Source organism: Ursus maritimus, unplaced genomic scaffold, assembly GCF_017311325.1.
Source record: "Ursus maritimus isolate PB19 unplaced genomic scaffold, ASM1731132v1 scaffold_10, whole genome shotgun sequence".
Taxonomy (NCBI): Eukaryota; Metazoa; Chordata; class Mammalia; order Carnivora; family Ursidae; genus Ursus; species Ursus maritimus.
In genome coordinates, this window is record NW_024423344.1 from 61,655,974 (window position 1) to 61,675,738 (window position 19,765).

Here is a 19,765-nt window from a genome sequence, read left to right on the forward strand (position 1 = left end):
TGTGATTTATGTATTCTTTTTTTTTTTTAATGATTTTTTATTATATTGTGTTAGTCACCATACAGTACATCCCTGGTTTCCGATGTAAGGCTTGATGATTCATTAGTTGCGTATAACACCCAGTGCACCATGCAATACAAGCCCTCCTTACTACCCATCACCGGTCTATCCCATTCCCCCACCTCCCTCCCCTCTGAGGCCCTCAGTTTGTTTCTCATAGTCCATAGTCTCTCATGTTTCATTCCCCCTTCTGATTACCCCCCCTTTCTTTATCCCTTTCTTCCCCTACTGATCATCCTAGTTCTTATGTTCCATAGATGAGAGAAATCATATGATAGTTGTCTTTCTCTGCTTGACTTATTTCACTTAGCATTATCTCCTCCAGTGCCGTCCATGTTGCAGCAAATGTTGAGAACTCGTTCTTTCTGATAGCTGAGTAATATTCCATTGTATATATGGACCACAACTTCTTAATCCAGTCATCTGTTGAAGGGCATCTCAGCTCCTTCCACGATTTAGCTATTGTGGACATTGCTGCTATGAACATTGGGGTGCATATGCCCCTTCTCTTTACTATATCTGTATCTTTGGGGTAAACACGCAGTAGTGCAATGGCTGGATCATAGGGTAGCTCAATTTTTAACTTTTTAAGGGACCTCCACACTGTTTTCCAGAGTGGCTGTACCAACTTGCATTCCCACCAACAATGTAAGAGGGATCCCCTTTCTCCACATCCTCTCCAGCGATTGTTGTTTCTTGCCTTGTCTATTTTTGCCATTCTAACTGGCGTAAGGTGGTATCTTAGTGTGGTTTTGATTTGAATTTCCCTGATGGCTAATGATTTTGAACATTTTTTCATGTGTCTGTTAGCCATTTGTATGTCATCATTGGAAAAGTGTCTGTTCATATCTTCTGCCCATTTTTTGATTTGTTTATTTGTTTCTCATGTATTGAGTTTGAGAAGTTCTTTGTAGATCTTGGATACCAGTCCTTCATCTGTAGTGTCATTTGCAAATATCTTCTCCCATTCCGTGGGCTACCTCTTAGTTTTTCTGACTGTTTCCTTGGCTGTGCAGAAACTTTTAATCTTGATGAAGTCCCATAAATTCATTTTATCTTTTGTTTCTCTTGCCTTTGGGGATGTATCATGAAAAAGGTTGCTTTGGCCGATGTCGTAGAGGTTGCTGCCTATGTTCTCCTCTAGAATTTTGATGGATTCCTGTCTCACATCGAGGTCTTTCATCCATTTGGAGTTTATTTTTGTGTATGGTGTGAGAGAGTGGCCAAGTTTCCTTCTTTTGCATGTAGCTGTCCAATTTTCCCAGCACCATTTATTGAAGAGACTGTCTTTTTCCCACCGGATGTTTTTTCCTGCTTTATCAAATATTAGTTGCCCAAAGAGCCGAGGGTCCATTTCTGGGCTCTCTATTCTGTTCCATTGGTCTATGTGTCTGTTTTTGTGCCAGTACCATGCTGTCTTTGTGATCACAGCTTTGTAGTACAGCTCGAAATCCGGCATTGTGATGCCCCCAGCTTTGTTTTTCCTTTTCAACAGTTCCTTGGAGATTCGGGGCCTTTTCTGTTTCCATACAAATTTAAGGACTGTTTGTTCCAGTTCTTTGAAAAATGTCCTTGGTATTTTGATTGGGATAGCATTGAAAGTGTAGATTGCTCTGGGTAGCATGGACATTTTAACTATGTTAATTCTTCCGATCCATGAGCATGGAATATCTTTCCATCTTTTTATGTCTTCCTCAATGTCTTTCAAGAGTGATTTATAGTTTCTAGAATATAGGTCCTTTACGTCTCTGGTTAAGTTAATTCCAAGGTAACGTATGGTTTTTGGTGCTATTGTAAATGGGATGGATTCCCTAATTTCTCTTTCTTCGGTCTCGTTATTCGTGTATAGAAATGCAACTGATTTCTGAGCATTGATTTTGTATCCCGCCACGTTACTGAATTGCTCTATAACTTCTAATAGTTTGGGAGTGGCTTCTTTTGGGTTTTCCATATAGAGTATCATGTCATCTGCAAAGAGAGACATTTTGACTTCTTCTTTGCCAATTTGAATACCTTTGATCCCTTTTTGTCGTCTGATTGCTGTTGCAAGGACTTCTAGTACTATGTTGAATAATAGTGGCGAGAGTGGGCATCCTTGTCGAGTTCCTGATCTTAAGGGAAAGGCTTCCAGCTTTTCCCCATTGAGAATAATATTTGCAGTAGGCTTTTCATAGATGGCTTTTATGAGATTGAGAAATGTACCTTCTATTCCTACACTCTGAAGGGTTTTAATCAGGAAAGGATGCTGTATTTTGTCAAATGCTTTTTCGGCATCGATTGAGAGGATCATATGGTTCCTGAGTCTTTTCTTGTTGATATGATGTATCACGCTGATTGATTTGCGAATATTGAACCACGCTTGCATCCCAGGTATGAATCCCACTTGATCGTGATGGATAATCCTTTTAATGTACTGTTGGATTCTATTAGCAAGTATCTTGTTGAGGATTTTGGCGTCCATATTCATTAGGGAAATCGGTCTGTAATTCTCCTTTTTGATGGGGTCTTTGCCTGGTTTGGGGATCAAGGTAATATTGGCCTCATAGAATGAGTTTGGTAGCTTTCCTTCTGTTTCTATTTTTTGAAATAGCTTTAGGAGAATAGGTATTATTTCTTCTTTGAATGTTTGGTAGAATTCCCCAGGAAAACCGTCCGGGCCTGGAGTTTTGTTATTTGGAAGGTTGTTTATCACTGACTCAATTTCTTCATAATTAATTGGCCTGTTTAAGGAATCAATTTCTTCCGGTTTCAATCTTGGTAGTTTATAGGTTTCCAGGAAGGATTCCATCTCTTCCAGATTGCTTAGTTTATTGGCATATAGCTGTTGATAAAAATTTCTAATAATCCTTCCAATTTCAATGGTGTTCGTCGTGACCTCTCCTTTTTCATTCATAATTTTAATAATCTGGGTCCTTTCTCTTTTCTTTTGGATAAGTCTTGCCAGTGGTCTGTCAATTTTATTGATTCTCTCAAAGAACCAGCTTCTAGTCCTGTTGATCTGCTCTACTGTACTTCTGGTTTCTGCTTGATTGATTTCAGCTCTAATTTTGGTCAACTGCTTCCTCGTGCGTGGATTAGGCCTGTCCCTCTGTTGCTGTTCCAGCTTCTTGAGGTGAGAATATAAAAACTGCATTTTAGATTTTTCTATTCTTTTGAGTGAGGCTTGGATGGCTATGTATTTCCCCCTTAGGACTGCCTTTGCAGTATCCCATAGGTTTTGGACTGTTGTATTTTCATTCTCATTGGTCTCCATAAATTGTTTAATTTGATTTTTGATTTCCTGGTTTATCGAGTCATTCCTGAGCAGGATGGTTCTTAGTCTCCAAGTGTTTGAGTTTCTTCCAAATTTTTCCTTGTGGTTGAGTTCCAATTTCAGAGCGTTGTGGTCTGAGAATATGCAGGGGATAATTTCAATCTTTTGGTATCGGTTGAGACCTGTTTTGTGTCCCAGAACATGGTCTATTCTTGAGAATGTTCCATGGGCATTAGAATAGAATGAGTATTCTTTGGTTCTGGGGTGTAGTGTTCTATATATATCTATGAGGTCCAACTCGTCGAGTATGGCATTCAAAGCCTTTGATTCTTTGCTTAGTTTTTGCCAGGGTGTTCTGTCTATTTCTGATAGTGGAGTGTTGAGGTCCCCTACTATTAATGTATTTTTATTTATATGTCTCTTTATTCTGGTTAAGAGTTGGCTTGTGTATCTTGCTGCTCCCCTGTTGGGGGCATATATATTTATAATTGTCATATCCACTTGTTGAATACTTCCCTTAAGAATAATATAGTGCCCTTCTGCATCTCTAACTATAGTCTGTAGTTTAAAATCCAATTTATCTGATATGAGAATTGCTACCCCAGCTTTCTTTTGAGGTCCATTTGCGTGAAAGATGGTACTCCATCCCCTTACTCTCAGTCTGAATGCATCTTTGGGTTTGAAATGAGTCTCTTGTAGACAGCAAATGGATGGGTCATTTCTTTTTATCCAATCTGCAACCCTGTGGCGTTTTATGGGATGGTTCAAACCATTTACATTAAGACTGATTACTGAGAGATATGATTTTAATGTTGCCATGTTGCCAGTAAAGTCTTTGCTTAGTATTGACTGTGACTTTCTGTTCTGTATCACTCTTGGGGCCTTTTTACTTTTATAGAACCCCCCGTAATATCTCCTGTAGGGCTGGTTTCGTGGTTACAAAATTGGTTAGTGACTGGCGATTCTGAAATGTCTTTATTTCTCCATCAATTCTGAATGACAGCCTTGCTGGATAAAGGATCCTTGGCTGCATGTTTTTCTCTGAAAGAGCTTTAAATATGCTCCCCCAACCCTTTCTCTCATTCCAGGTCTGTGTAGACAGGTCTGACGTAATTCTGATGCTTTTGCCTTGGTACGTGAGAAATTTCTTTGCCCTGGCCGCTTTCAATACTGTATCCTTGGATCTCATATTTGCGAATTGCACTATGACGTGACGTGGCGTAGGTTTGTCGTGGTTGAGCTTGGGAGGGGTCCTCTCTGCCTCTTGGACACGAATGTTTGTTTCCCTTGCTAGATTAGGGAAGTTTTCAGCTACAATTTGTTCAAATATCTCTTCTAGACCTCTGTTTTTCTCCACCCCCTCGGGGATGCCGATGATTCTAACATTGGATCGTTTCATTGAGTCAGTAATCTCCCGTAACCTACATTCGTGGGCGTGGATTTTTTTAAGAGCAGCTTCTATTTTTGTTTTTTCCTCTATTAACCCATCCTCCAATTCACTAACATGTTCCTCTGCTTCGGTGACCCTGGCCGTCAGAGCCTCTAGTTTTGCCTGCATTTGGCTCCTAGAATTTTAATTTCTGTCAGATTTGCTGTCATTTCTGTCCTTAGGGATTCTATATTCTCAGTAACTTTTTCGTTAATACTTTTTTCAATTCTACTCATCATTTTGACCATCGTTACTCTGAATTCCATTTCTGATAATTTGGTTACATCCATATCCATTATTTCTGTGGCAGAGGCCACAGCTCACTGTCTTTTCTTTGCTGGGGGGGGGGCTTCTCCTTGTCATTCTGATGGGGGGAGGTGGCGGGGGGGTCCCGAAAATTATTGACTGGGTCCCAGGCAGTGCCCCTTGTTTTATAGGGATCTTAGGGATGTGGGCTTCTTCTTTAAAGATTTTATTTATTTATTTATCTGTCACATCGGCCGAAGTAAAATTTCACTTTCGACTCAACAAAATACGACCCCAGATTCGATAGCTTGCAGTAAGTCCCCTTCGGCGACAATTAAACACCCCGCAAACCAAAACACGTACACTACCGGGATTCTCTCCAGCTGGCGGGGCCGGGCTTCCTGTCTTATGTATTCTTATCCTTTGTCCATGTGTGTGTGTGTGTTGTGTGTGTGACTTATGTATTCTTTTTTTTTTTTAAAGATTTTATTTATTTATTTGACAGAGATAGAGACAGCCAGCGAGAGAGGGAACACAAGCAGGGGGAGTGGGAGAGAAAGAAGCAGGCTCATAGCAGAAGAGCCTGATATGGGGCTCAATCCCAGAACGCCAGGATCACTCCCTGAGCCGAAGGCAGGCGCTTAACCACTGTGCCCAGGCGCCCCATGACTTATGTATTCTTATCCTTCGTCCATTCACTTTGTTCGGTTGGGTTGTTTGTGTTTTTCAACGATTCTGAATAATAAGAATTTGTCTTTAAATGTGTTGAAATTATATTCCCAGTTAGCAGCGCCTCTTTTAAGTACCTTTCTAACAATTTCCTGACGATGGAATTTTCTGACGCATGAATGTTCCATGGAATGTTCGTGATAGGTCAGTAGTTATGAAAAATAAGAAAGGCAAAAAGCTTACAACGTCTCAGTGTAGTAAACAGGAAGACACACTGGTATACTTTGAAAAGTACTCTGTGAAAGGGGATATTTAAATTATCCCTGGGATTGTCATTTGACTATTTCCAATAAATGAGATCGCTATGAGAAGAAACATATTAATTTATTTGCATTGATGTGTATTAGCTTTGTTTTGGGGGGCAGAGGGAGGCATTGACAAGCTCTTAGGAACAACAGAAAAAAACAACAAAGCAAAATCCTTCCTCTGCTCTACTTTAAACCGTTGCAGGACAGATCTTATTGAGATGTACAAACCAAATGTTTGCAAGGTTGGCAAATAACCTCAAATTGAGAGATCAAGCGTGATTTAATTTCACAGGTGATATTTTCAGTGAACCTTGAAAGATGGTAACATTTAAACCAGCTGAAATGAAGGGAAGTACAGATGGAAAAGTACAGGGCAACCTGGGGACTATGAGTAATACTGTTTTAAGGAAACACATAGTGTTTTAAGTGAGGTGCTCGGAAAGGTTGAGGTTCACACTGTAACTTCTCATGATATGCTTTCGTTTATTCTCAGTAGGAAATGGGAGGAAGCACAGAAGGCTTTGGATCAGAGAAGGAGTCTGATGGGAACTGTGCTTTAGGAAGATTAATCTGGAAGCAGGGAGGGCAGGGTTAGATCTGAGAGTGCTGGAAAGAAAGCAAGGATGCTCTGCATTTATCCAAGGAAAGGCTAACTGAAAGCCCACTGTGGGGTGATGGAAATCCCAGTGCCGAGGGAGAAGTGAAACATAGGAGACCCAATGAAAGCAGGATAGACTTTATGTGAACATTCTAAACCTCTAGCTGATGCCATTTCTAAAGCATCTTCAAACGTTTTCAGCTTTGAAAAAGAGAAGGAATATATGATCATATTGCTTTATGCTTCTTTCTTATTTTTATCTAATTATTACATTTAAAATATTTACTTTGATGACTTAGGATTCTTACTACCCCTTTGATAAAGGAAATAGTCAAGTTTTGATTTTATGGTTCTAGAGATATGACTTTGACTTTCAATGTCACCTTTTCTTCAGTGTGATTTCGAGTTGCTTTTCTGTCCTTCTCTGTGGTTTTTCAGCACCCCAATATGGAGGTTGCACTGGCTGGCTGGCCCTCTTCTCTTTGGTGGCAGAGTAGTCTGTAGACTGTCAGACTGTCTAAATCAAGGGGTTTAAAATGTCACACAGCCCAATGATCATATAAGGAAAAATAAATTTTTTTCCAGAGACCGTATTGCAAAAGGTAATTGAATCACGTTTTGTTTAGTATATCCAAGTTAATATCCCATGTAGAATTCTATTCCATCCCTAAACCCTCAGGGTAGGATTCCTCTCATTTTTTCTACCAATGATTCAAGGTCTGTCTAAAAGCTTCCCTGGGGCCCCTGGTTTCCCGTGATTTTTCTCTGGGCTCCTATACAACTTATTGCTTATAACATTCTTGTGACACATAACTTACACCCTCTTGAGACATTGTTTATATTGTATTGAGGTTAACTTTATATTTTTATCAATTTGTTTCATCATGGGAAATTCTACCTTCCTAACTAGGTTATAAACTACTAGAAGGTAAGAATTTAGAGGTTTGGCAAACTCTGTTCTAATTCTAGTTCCAGTTTTTATTTTTTTTATTTTTTTGATGATCCTTCAGAGTTAAGAGAAGGATACCCCACATTTAGAGGTTTTTTTTTTTTTTTTTTAACAAAATCAGCTTAGCTGAATTAAATGTGTCCATTTGATCAATGTCATGATATGGACAGAGCTTATAAGTGATTTTCTTAAAGCCAGATTATACATTATCATCTAAAAACCACAATTGCCAGTTGCTCTAGTAAATCATCAGCCTGCCAACTGCCCCCAGTGGTGTGGCCAGCCTCCCCGGATGCTCTCAGCTGCCACCACACTCCATATACTCCCATGTCATTAAATAGGTGTTCTGATTGCCTGGATCAATCCCATTATGCTTTGCTCCTCTGTTGACATCAGTGACCATCAGGAATTCAAGACCTGATTCTCCAAGATCATTAGACCAACCTGCATATCTGATAATCTGACTTTACTTCTGATCACTCTACTTTCCCAAACTCATCAGTGGTGCAATATCTGCACCATTTTTGTTGTTGTTGTTGTTGTTGTTGGCCTTTATTTCTCTCCTTGTGCAATCTATAATCTGTGATGTAGCATCTCCAATGGATGGGAACACAACTATAATAAGTCCTGGATAATCGGAGTGCAGAAGTAAAGGCATTCTGAATTCAGGTTATTTGTTTAAACTACATGTCTCCCTGGCACATTGAAAAATGTCTCACTTGCCTTTCAATCGAAGAATCTTGGATCAAATTGTCTGAGTCATGGTCTCTACCAGTAAACAAGCAATCATGTTGTAATAGGTACTGTCCTAAAACAGAATAAAACAAAACAAAAACAAAAGCAGAACCTCACTTGACTCCATGTCCTCTTTAGGTTTTGCCCCATAAATCTGCTGTCCTTGACTACAAAATTCCATGAAAGATTTGTATACTTTCAGCCTCTGCTTTCCTTTTTTAAATTGAGGTATAAGTGACATATAACATTATATTAGTCTCAGGTGTGCAATGTAATAGTTTGATATTTATATATGTTGTGAAATGACCACCACAATAATTCTAATGAACATCTGTCACCACACATCATTACAAACTTTTTTTTCTTGGAATGAGAACCTTTTAAGATCTACTCTCTCAGCAACTTTCAAATATGCAATACAGTATTAACTATAGTCACCCGACTGTAGCTTACATCCCCATGCCTTACTTATAACTGGAAATTTAGAGCTTTTGACAGTCTCTGCTTTCTTATTTCCTTTCACCTCCTGTACCCCAATTCCTATTCTCTCTGCCACACTTCACAGAAACCACACTTTTCACAAGTGATCAATGGTCTTTTTCTCAGAAGGTATAGGGTCAGTTTTCATCCTCATTTCATGTGGGCTGTCAGTCACTTTGCACTCATTTGATAATTTCCTCTTTTTATTTTTTTGAAAGATTTTCTTTAGAGAGAGAGTGTGTGTGAAACAGAGAAAGTGAGAGCAGGGCTGGGAGGGAAAGACAGAGGGAGGGAGAGAGAGAATCCCAGGCGGACTTCCTGCTGAGTCCGAAGCCCCACAACATGGGGCTCGATCCCACGACCCTGAGATCATGACCTGGGCTGAAGCCAAGAGTTGGACACTCAGCTGACTGAGCCACCCAGGCACTCATATCGTTTCCTCTTTTTAAAAAACATTCACTTAATTGTATTTTGAGGTTGCCCACACTCCATTCACGTGGCATTTCCTCTTCTCTCAAAACTTCTTTTCAGAATCTTTTTCAATTTCTCTTTCTCTCCTCCTTTGAATGCTGGGGTACCTCAGGTATCAGTCTTCTGTGCTCTTCTCCATCTGTATTCATCCTAAGAACATGCAGTCGACAAGCACGTTCATGTATCTTGCCTGACCTCACCCTTGAGTTTTCAGCTCCAATAGCTAGTTTCACATATCTAACTATTTGTCACTTTGGCTTACAAGTTGGATTTTTTCTAAGAGTCCTGAGCTGAATGATTTTGAATGGACCCATTCAGTAAATTTAATTAGTGATTATGAATCAGATTGAAATGCAGATGCTCCCTCTGGTAGTTTAATTTACAGGTGTTCAAAAACAGCAATGCAGAATTAGGATCCCACTTACAGCAAACTGGGGGTTGAGGAAGGGGGGGTGGAGGATGGGGTAACTGGGTGATGGGCATTAAGGAGGGCACATGAGGCGATGAGCACTGGGTATTATACGCAACTAATGAATCATTGAACACTACATCAAAAACTAATGATGTACTGTATGTTAGCTAATTGAATTTAAATAAATAATTTAAAAAATGATCCCACTTACAAGATCTTAGAAATGTTATTCTGCTTTACCCTGTCCTACTTCTCCTCCCCTTCCTCTTCCTTCCTCTTCTCTTTCAATTTTAAATATAAAATGAGTCAGAGTGGCAATATTTGTGATAATATCTACTGAAATCTGTATGGGGAAACAACTTTAGAAAATTGGAAGGAGAGACAGGAGAAGCCAACCATTCAAGGCCAACCATTCTTTGGGAAAAGGGCCTTCTTCACTCTTTGCTGGCTATAGAGTAAACATCTCTCTCCTCTTACAAAGTGGAGACAGTAGGTGTTTTCTACCTTGTCAGCTATAACATTATTTTATTTGCTTTTTCCCAGGAACTGGGCACCTTGTACAAACTTGGAATTCTCCTTATGGATAACTTATATTTAAAAGTACTGCTTTATAGAGTCTTAATAATTTATAACTTACTATAAATATTCCTTGTTGTAATACTGGAATGTACTAGTGTTTTAAAATTGATATTATGGTTATAACTTTTATATCTTTTCTACAGCTGACTGCTAGAATTATTTATACCTTGAACTTCAAAGTAGCATGCATGTTATTTAAATGGTGATTGTTCCATAGTTATAGGGTATGATATTCTGTAATCACTTATTTTTTCATGTCCATTAATACAAACTTAGCAAAATCTTTTATAATAATATACTATCACCATGGCATAATTCTAATCCTCAAGACATTGATATTTCTCACCTAAAGTAACGTTGAATGGGAAAACATCTGACTTACCAATGGAAATTGTCAGAAAAATAGAATATATTTTATAAATGACTCCTTTAAGGTCAAATTTCTTGAAATTCATTTCTGATCATATGATTTGACTATATTATTACTCTTGTTTAATTAATATGGTTTAATTATTTGTTTAATTAAATTTATTCAAAATTTTATCAACATTAATTCAGCATGTTTTTATATGTTCATTGAAGTATATGATACATTATATTGAAGAATATACTAGGAACATGTTTTGAGTGGAATCTACCTGATTCAAAGATTGAGTTCATAAATTATGTTATAATGTAGGGGGACACTATCATATGTATCTATAGGATGAAAAGATATATACCTTTGTCAAAATATAATGATACATGAAGGAAATTCATTGATAACATAAGGAAAATTAAACAAGATTTTTATGTTTTTATGTTTTAAGATTTTTACCTATCTGTGTCCTCCTTTCATTACTTGCATGTAATTATAATCATTTCATTACAGGCATCAAAGCAGATATAAGCAACAATAAAGACTTTGATGGTCACAACAATTTGCACAATTGTTAAAAGATATGTCATTTAGTCAAGCCTGATTTTGGTGTTGTATTATTTATGGTTCTCCGGAGAAATATATATATATGGAGAGATTTATTATGAGGAATTGGCACATGTGATTATGGAGGCTGGGAAGTCCCACGATCTGCTGTCTGCAGTGTGGAGACCAAGGAAGGCCAGTGGCATTTAATTCAGTCTGAGTCTGAAGGCCTGAGAACCAGGGAATCTGATGGTGTGAATCCCATTCTGAGGGCAGGAGAAGAGGAGATGACATGTCCCAGTTTACTCCATGAGGCAGGGAAAAAGAGATGAATTCCTCCTTCCTCTGTCTTTTGTTCTACCCAGGCCCTCAGTAGATGGTATGATGCCCACACACATTGGGGAAGGCTGTCCTTCCAGTGACTCAAATGTTAATCTCATCTGGAAGTATGGCCACAGACACACCCAGAAATATGTGGAATCTTGGCATCCTGTGACCTGTCAAGGTGACACACACAAATAATCATCACAGACATTCAATATGCAGTTATAATATCATGATTAAAACCAATCTTGATCAATTGCATCCAACATGGAAAGCACAGAAGGTGATATTAAATTTTGGTAACTTTTTAAAGTTATTTGCAATGCCAAAATAACATTTATTCACCGAAGTATTTTAATATGCAATTTTAAAAGTATATGGATAAGAAAATTTTTGGTATCAACCATGGATTTTAAGTGCGAACACAGATCACTAGCAATATGAAAAGCCTTTTTATATTGAAAACAAATCTCTTTTTGAAGGAAATACTGAGTATTCATAAAATGCAAGAATATTTAATATATTGTCAGTTGTGATATTTGTAATGAAATATGACAGAACTTTGCTTTTCTCATTCTGTTAATCAGGTATTTGATCAAACCAAAATTATTTTGCTGTAGTAGTCTTTAGTTCAGGAAGCTATTGACTATTCTTTACAATGTCATCTGGACTTCTGCGGAAGAGAGGAAAAATCTTACGTGACTGTATCACAAAGTTGGAACTTGGGGGTTGCATCAAGGGAGGACTTCTTTTTCATAAATTCAATTATCCTAAAATCAGGTCAGAAATCAAATTGTCTAATATCCTTGCAATTCTTTCTTTCTCCCTACCTCCATGAGTTTGCTGGAATCTTAAAGGGAATGACTGCCATGTTTCCCTCATCCATTTCCACATGCAAAGGAAAAATGGGCGTCTCTGGTCTATTCGTAGATCTAGATCATTTTCAGTCTGAATTATTTTATTCACATAGGACCCTTAGGAACCAGGGCTTGTAGAGTATGAATTCCTCACAGTAGGTAAGAAGATGTGAGTAACAAGACCGCTAGTTAGTATAAAGAAGGGATTGTTGATTCAATAGCCATAGATAGACTCACCCACTAACTAGATGCAGTCTTGGCAAAGTTATATTCCTGCTTTGGGCTTCAGTTCTCTCACCTCTAGATTAAGGTAGGTTGCCTTCTAAATGACTGCCAGCTCTGTTAGTAGTAGAGTCCTCCCTCCCAGCCTCCCTCTCCTCTTTCCTTTCCTCCTTCTTTTTCATCCCTTTATGCCTTCCTTCTCTTCTTCCTCCTTTCCAGTCCCTCTTCCTTCTCTTTTTTTCCCCCCTGCTATATTATCAGAGTTGTTTTTCTGTTGCTAAAAGACTTTTCTTTCTGACCTTCTTGGCATTCTATATCCATTTTGTCATTTCATCCATTTTCACGGTTTTAACTTTTGGTCCTACGCAGGTGATTCTACTCATTAACTTTCTTTTTCTCTCCAGTCCTTCATTTAGAACTACCTTTTAGAATTACCTTCCATTCAAAGTTTTAAATGAGAATTTATCTCCTGTTCTAAGGAACGGATAAACCAAAATGATACACTTATTCTACCTTCTAACTTCTACGGATGGATGATTGGATCTGTTTTCACCCTGATTAACAGATTCAAAACTGCTAACAGCTTTAATTCTTCTTTTTTGCCTCTTATAGTGATGGAGCAGCCATCTCTGCCTCATCCTCTGAACCGCTTGCTTAGTAAACACTCACAGTATCTCCACATTCTTGCTTTTCAATTGGTAATATTCTTAACATTTTTTCTCTTCTATTATTATTATTATTATTATTATTATTATTAAACATTTTAGAAGACCATTGCAAAAAAAATGGAGGTTCTGCTTATGGGAATCAAATAAAAATGAGCAACCAGTGTAAAAAACTTGAAAAACTTTTCGAGGGCACCTGGGTGGCTCAATTGGTTGATCATCTGCCTTCTGCTCAGTTCATGATCTCAGGGTCCTGGAATCAAGTCCCGCATCGGGCTCCCTGCTCAGCGAGGAGTCTGCTTCTCCTTCTCCCTCTATACCCTACCCCACCCCGGCTTGCACTCTCTCTCGCTCACTCTCTTGAATAAATAAATAAAATCAGGAAGCCAGAGAAGGAGCTTAAAAGCGAGAGTAGGCCAGCATTAAGGAGGAAAAAAAAAATTTTTTTTTTCCTGAGACACTTCAGACTGATGGCAGGGGAGGATGGTAGAGAGAGGGAGGAGAGAATCAGGAGGAGATGGCAGTGTAAGTTGAAGATGAAAAATAGAGTACGTGTGAAGAACTTTTCAATAGCCAGAAGGTATTGAAATGGGCCACCCAAATCATCTCAGCTCAGGGGAGGTAAGGTGACAGGCTAATGTGCTAGTAATAGTTCGCTTTCCATTCCCTTTGAATAAGGTGTGAAGTCGAGCTCCCGGGATAGCAAGTCAACAAATAGACGGGTTTTGAAACTTATTTGAATTTGTGGAAATTTGGTATATATGCCTGTACCTTTGATAATCATCAAAGATGACTTATGAGTCTATAGCTTGTACATTTTCTTTTGTATTTGTAAAAAAAAAATAAACAATTACAAAAATGATAATGGGAATAAAGATCTTGTGAGGCTAGAATTTTCAGGTTTCCATCGGCCTGTCTAGGAAATGTTCAAGAGCAGATATGGTCTTAAGTCCAGCATGGGAGAGTCAGGGTGAAATAAGATTTCCCTTAACTTAGAACTACAAAGTGGTTTGATTTTCTCCAGTTTAAAGGATGAGAAAACGGAGATTCCTCGAAGTTTCATGACTTGTCTAGAGCTCTGTGGCTAATCACATCGGATCATGATAGCAGTCTGTTTCTCTCTTTCTGTGCTCCTTTATTTAAAATATTCTGCGGTATCACTAAACAATCTTAGTCAGTATTCCTATCACCAACTTCTATTGTCTTCCCTTGGTTTTTGTTACTAGGAGTTGTTGACAATGAAGATTCTTTTTTTCCATTAAAAAATATTTTAGCACTTTGTGCTAATAATTCCTTACACTCCACTATCACTATTTTTCAGCTTCCTGGAAATTCGCTTTGAGCCTTTTAACACCCTGGCCTTACACTTCTTTAACTTCTCACTTTCAGTCATTTGCCAAGCCCTGTTGATTTTTTTAAAAAATAGACTTTATTTTTTAGAGCAGTTTCAGGTTCACGTCGAAACTGAGCAGAAGGCATCAGATGCCCCGCATGTTCCCTGCCCTCACTCAGGCATGGCCTACCCCATTCTCGACATCCCCTATCAGAGTCAGACGTCTGTTGGAATTGATGAACCTCAGCTGCCACATCATTAGCAGCCAGAGTCTGTAGCTTACATCAGGATTCGCTCTTGGTGTTGTATATTCCAGAGGTTTGGACAGCTTGATAGTGACATGGATCCACCATTACAGTATAATACACAGTAGTTCCCCCGTCCCAAACATCCTCTGTACTCTGCCTCCTTATCCCTATATTCCCTTTGACCTCTGACAACCACTAATCATTTTCCTGCCTCCATAGTTTTGCCTTTTCTAGAATGTCATATACTTGGAATCATACAGCTTGTAGCCTTTTCAGATGGGCTTCTTCTACTTAGTAAAATGCATTTCCTCCACATCTTTTCATAGTGCTTTTCTTTTTATTTTTATTTTTTAAGATTTATTTATTTGAGAAAGAGAGGGGGGAGAAAGAGAGTGGAGGGACAGAGGGAGAAGAAGGGAGAATCTCAGGCCGACTCCCTGCTGAGCACGGAGCCCGATGTGGGGCTCGATCCCACAACTCTGAGATCATGACCTGAGCCGAAACCAAGAGTCATACGCTTAACCGACTGAGCTGCCCAGGCACCCCTCATTTCTTTTCAGTGCTGAATAATATTGCACTGTCTGGATGGACCACAGTTTTACCCATTCACCTACTAAAGGACATCTTGGTTGCTTCCACGTTTCAGCGATTCTGAATAATCTGCTGTAAGCATCCATGTGCAGGTTTTTGTGTGGATAAAAATTTTCAATTCCTTTAGATGATTTTAGTTTTGTGAGAAACCGCTAAACTGTCTTCCAAACTGTCTGCACCATTCTTTGTTCCCACGAGCCATGAATGACCGTTCTTGTTGCTCGACATCTCCCACACCGTTTGGTGGTGTCAGTGTTCTGCATTTGGCCTTGTTGATTGTACTTCTCTTGTGTCTGTAATTCACGAATCTTTCTCTTCGTGAACACTGTCACTACTAACGTTCAAAATCATCCCCCCCCCCCCAGGACTACTTCAGGAGGCTCTTAACAATTTAACTGCCTTTACTAGATCTACCTCCCCAGCCCAACTTGGACAATGCCGCTGGATTCATTGACTAAAGATCAACTCTAGTATTCTACTTTTCCATTCGAAAGTCATCAGAGGCTTTTGTCTAATAAATAAAACTGAGCTTGGCATTGAAAATGCTCCAAGGTCTATCTCTAGCCTACCCTTCAAACATAATTTCCTTTTACTATTATGCTTTATGATCCTGTCTTTCAAGGCAAACTACCCTCCCCCCCCCCTTTTCTGTGTCAGCCTCGTGTTTTCTTGCGTCTACCTCCTGGTGGGTTTTTCCTTTGTCTTTCATCATTATTTTTTGTTGTAACAACGTGATACATCAAATCACTTTCCATACTATTGTCTCGCTCTCCAGCATGCCTCTTAGACCTGTTTCTTCCTTCCTCTGCCATGACTTTGGGCTCCAGCTTTGCTCCACTGTTCTACAAAGGACCATCTTTGGTCTCCCACTCTCCACACTGCTGTCATGGTAATTTTTCTCTTGTGGAAATCGTAAGCTACCATTTTCCTGCTTGAAAGCATTTCCTGCTCTCCATTTGCCAGAGCAAGTTCTTTGGCTTGGTTTTCAGGTCAAATCATGGCATTTTTATGTCTCACCTCTTGCTCTACCATTTTCTTTCATTGTGCATTTTTTGTTCTCTGCCAACATGTTAAGCTGTACATCTCTTTGCTTTTCTACTCTCTCCTAAAATTTTTCCCTGCTTTGTCTACCTGACAGACTCTTAGTTTATGCTTTACCTTGTTCTTTAGACATGACCTCCTGAAGCTTTTCCCTGATCACCCCAAGCAGAGTGAAGCTATCCATTTTCTAAGTGTTTCAGTGTTACTTCTAGCTATTTCTGTTGTTGCTGGTGTCTTGTTGTATTACAATTACTGTTTTACATGTCTGAGTTTTATCTTCACTGCGTGCAAAGGCCACACCTGATTCATGTTTGTATCTCTAGCATCGAAAAGAATAGGGAGCAGTAAATATTTGTATATTTGTAATTTGGCTGATTTGAAATCAACTTCAACCTATTCATACTCCAAGCTTCATCCCAGTGGAGTGGTCTTTCTCACGATGGTCTTTCCTAGTGTCACTCTTCACCCTCCTTCAGGTGTCTGCAACACTGTGTTAATCCCTCTCTTTTCACACACATACAACTTGCATTTTGATGTTCGACGATATTTTTTTTTCTTTCTTCCAAAATTGTCAGCTCCTTTAGGAGAAAATTCAGTTTCTCATCTTTTATCTCTTCTAACCTTTAATACATGTTCTTTGCAAATAGTAGAAGCAAAATAAATATGCATTCAATAAGCAACTTAGTGCATGATTTCTTTAATGCTCATTGCATGGAAAATCAAAGAAATTGATAACTTTAAGGGAACTTTCGAATAATTTACTATGTCTTCATCTTACATCTAAAGGAGTCATTTAAAGATGTTCTGCTACTGTCTTCAAGATCTCAGTGCTTAAGATGGAAAAAAAAAATTGGACAAGAACCAAATTCTCCTGATCCCTAAGCAATGCTTTTATATATTTGCAATTATACTACTCTACCTCTTTAAGTGTATAAGGTTTCATGTGAGCTTTTTCTTATGCTTTACATGGTAATATGTCCAATTCATTACTTAATTTTTCAATGATAATTATGTAAATTTTACAAAGATCTTTGCTAGATAAGTTTTTCATGATTTTTCATTTGGATAATTATTTAAAAAACAACTATACTAACACTCTCAAAATATAGGAAGAAGATATAGAACTATTACAAAATAAGATCTTCACGCAAACGTTCATTATACCTTAAGAAAACCACTCTTAGAACTCATTTAGAAACAGACTGCATATTCAATAGCAAATTATTTCATTTGAAATATCAGTACAATTATGTGATTGTCATAAATTGAATATAAAACATAAATATTATCTATTTTGGTTAAGTAGTCTTATTTATATAAGCAGGCAAGTTTATTAATATAGTTCTCTGACTCATTCTGCATATATATTTTCTTCATGTACTTTATACACGTATTCATGCAAAGGATATCAATATGCATAGTATCAATTTATCATGACTGCCATTTTATACAGATAATTTAATTCCCCCTCTGGAAAACTGACATATTTTTTTAAACATTTTGTGTCTTAAAATTTACTGTTGAGATATAAGTAAGAATGTGCCATTGTTTTGGACTCTATGAAACATTACATTCTCAGGTAGGATGGAGGATGGTTTCTAACTGTCTTTTAATATTTTCTCTTTGAAAGGTCAATAAGATTTGTGGCCGTCCAATCAGAGCACCTACACAAAGCCCCCGTTGTTCTTTTGATGGAAGCAAAGAGAAGCATGGGATCAAGATCTCTCCTAGAAACGATGAAGAGACACTTGCCAACAGAAGAAAGTAAGACATTTGTTTTACAACCAGAAAGAGAAGAGAAAGTAAGCCATTAATTTTCAACAGAATAGAATGTATTCAATTAAGTAGAACAAAATATGCTATTGAAGAAAAAAAAAAGATCACCATTAATTACTTTTAAAATTCAGCGGTTAATCCTATTCAACTAATTAGGCATGTAAATGCAACTTGTGAGACCAATAAAACTTCCTGTGATAAGAGACACTTGCTATAATACAATATGGCAGGCAATAGGCGTACGTGGTCATTGTGCACTGAAAATATGGCTAGTGTACCGTGTTGTACAGCAGATCTCTAGGACTTACTCATCTTGCTTCACTGAAACTTTATGCCCATTAATTAATACCTCCTCATGTCCTTCTCCCTGTGACCAACAATACCGTATTGGATCCTTTAAATTTTAAGAGGGTAGATCTTACCTCAATAAAATTTTTAAAAAGTTTAAAATATGGCTAGTGTGACTGAGGATTGAATTTTTAATTTTAATTAATTTTAGTCTTAATTCTACATGTAGCTACTGTATTGGGTGATGAACACAGAGTATTCGCATAAATGTTGCAATCAGGATTACTGTATGCCAAGCATCTGTTAGAAAATGGTTGGATAAGAAGTTGTTTCTATACCTTTTATCTGGAATGCTGAAAATGGCTATCTATTGATTCAAAATGAGAAGCATTGAGTGGCTTGCTTCTATAACTCACATTTCTACCATTATTCCCATCATTGTTTCACATGTTAAATTAAAGCCTTCGTTAATATCTCTTTGCTTGATAATTGACAGTCAAACTGAAAAACTCTTAAAACTGAAGTAAACTATTATTTTATTTATTTTTGCGTTCTATTGACCAGTGTATGTCCTGGCAAATACTAGATTCTCAGTGGGTGTTTTTGAATTGAGTTGAAATTCAGAATTTAAAAAAAAAAAAAAATATATATATATATATATATAGACAACTTTTATTTATTTATTTATTTTTATAAAAATTTTTTATTATGTTGTGTTAGTCACCATACAGTACATCTCAAGTTTTTGATGTAAAGTTCCATGATTCATTACTTGCATATAACACCCAGTGCACCATGCAATACGTGCCCTCCTTACTACCCATCACCAGCCTAATATTCAGAATTCTATATCCATTTAATTCAAGTAGTTATTTCTAATAATACCTTATGGCAAACTCAGTATGTTACATTGCTTTACTCTCTATAATGTAAAATCTGTCTTTCCTTTTGGGACAGTGCTCCTAATTGCCTCATTCTCTTCTCAGATAGACTATAATTTGGAATAAAGATCTGGGCTATTGCTGGCTATTTGCTGCAGCTCAAAAGAATTAGCACTTTGTTTGCATGCAAAGTAGCTGTTCTTTTTTTTTTTTCTAAACATCTATAGTGATCAGCAGTCTTTTCTTGTATTTTAGAAATTAAGTGCTTAGACTAGCTTATAGCATACAGTGGCTAGGTATAGAGTAGAGTGGTTCTTATAATAAAATCTAGCTAAGGAAGATCTTAAGTCCTTAAAGGTCATGTCTGTTTCACCACCAGAGCCATTCAGTTGTTCAAAAGACAAAACAAAACCCAACACAAGTGAAATGTCTCAGGAATAATGAAG

At 37.8% G+C, this 19,765-nt stretch overlaps 1 protein-coding gene across 1 annotated transcript in view; it reads left to right on the top strand.

The window, feature by feature from the left end:
- Positions 1 to 19,765, top strand: part of GPC5 (glypican 5) — a 644,069-nt gene that overhangs the window by 288,134 nt on the left and 336,170 nt on the right. The window contains exon 4 of the mRNA XM_040620333.1: positions 18,005 to 18,138. Coding sequence (XP_040476267.1) covers positions 18,005 to 18,138 — 134 coding nt within the window. The remainder of the gene's footprint in view (positions 1 to 18,004; positions 18,139 to 19,765) is intronic.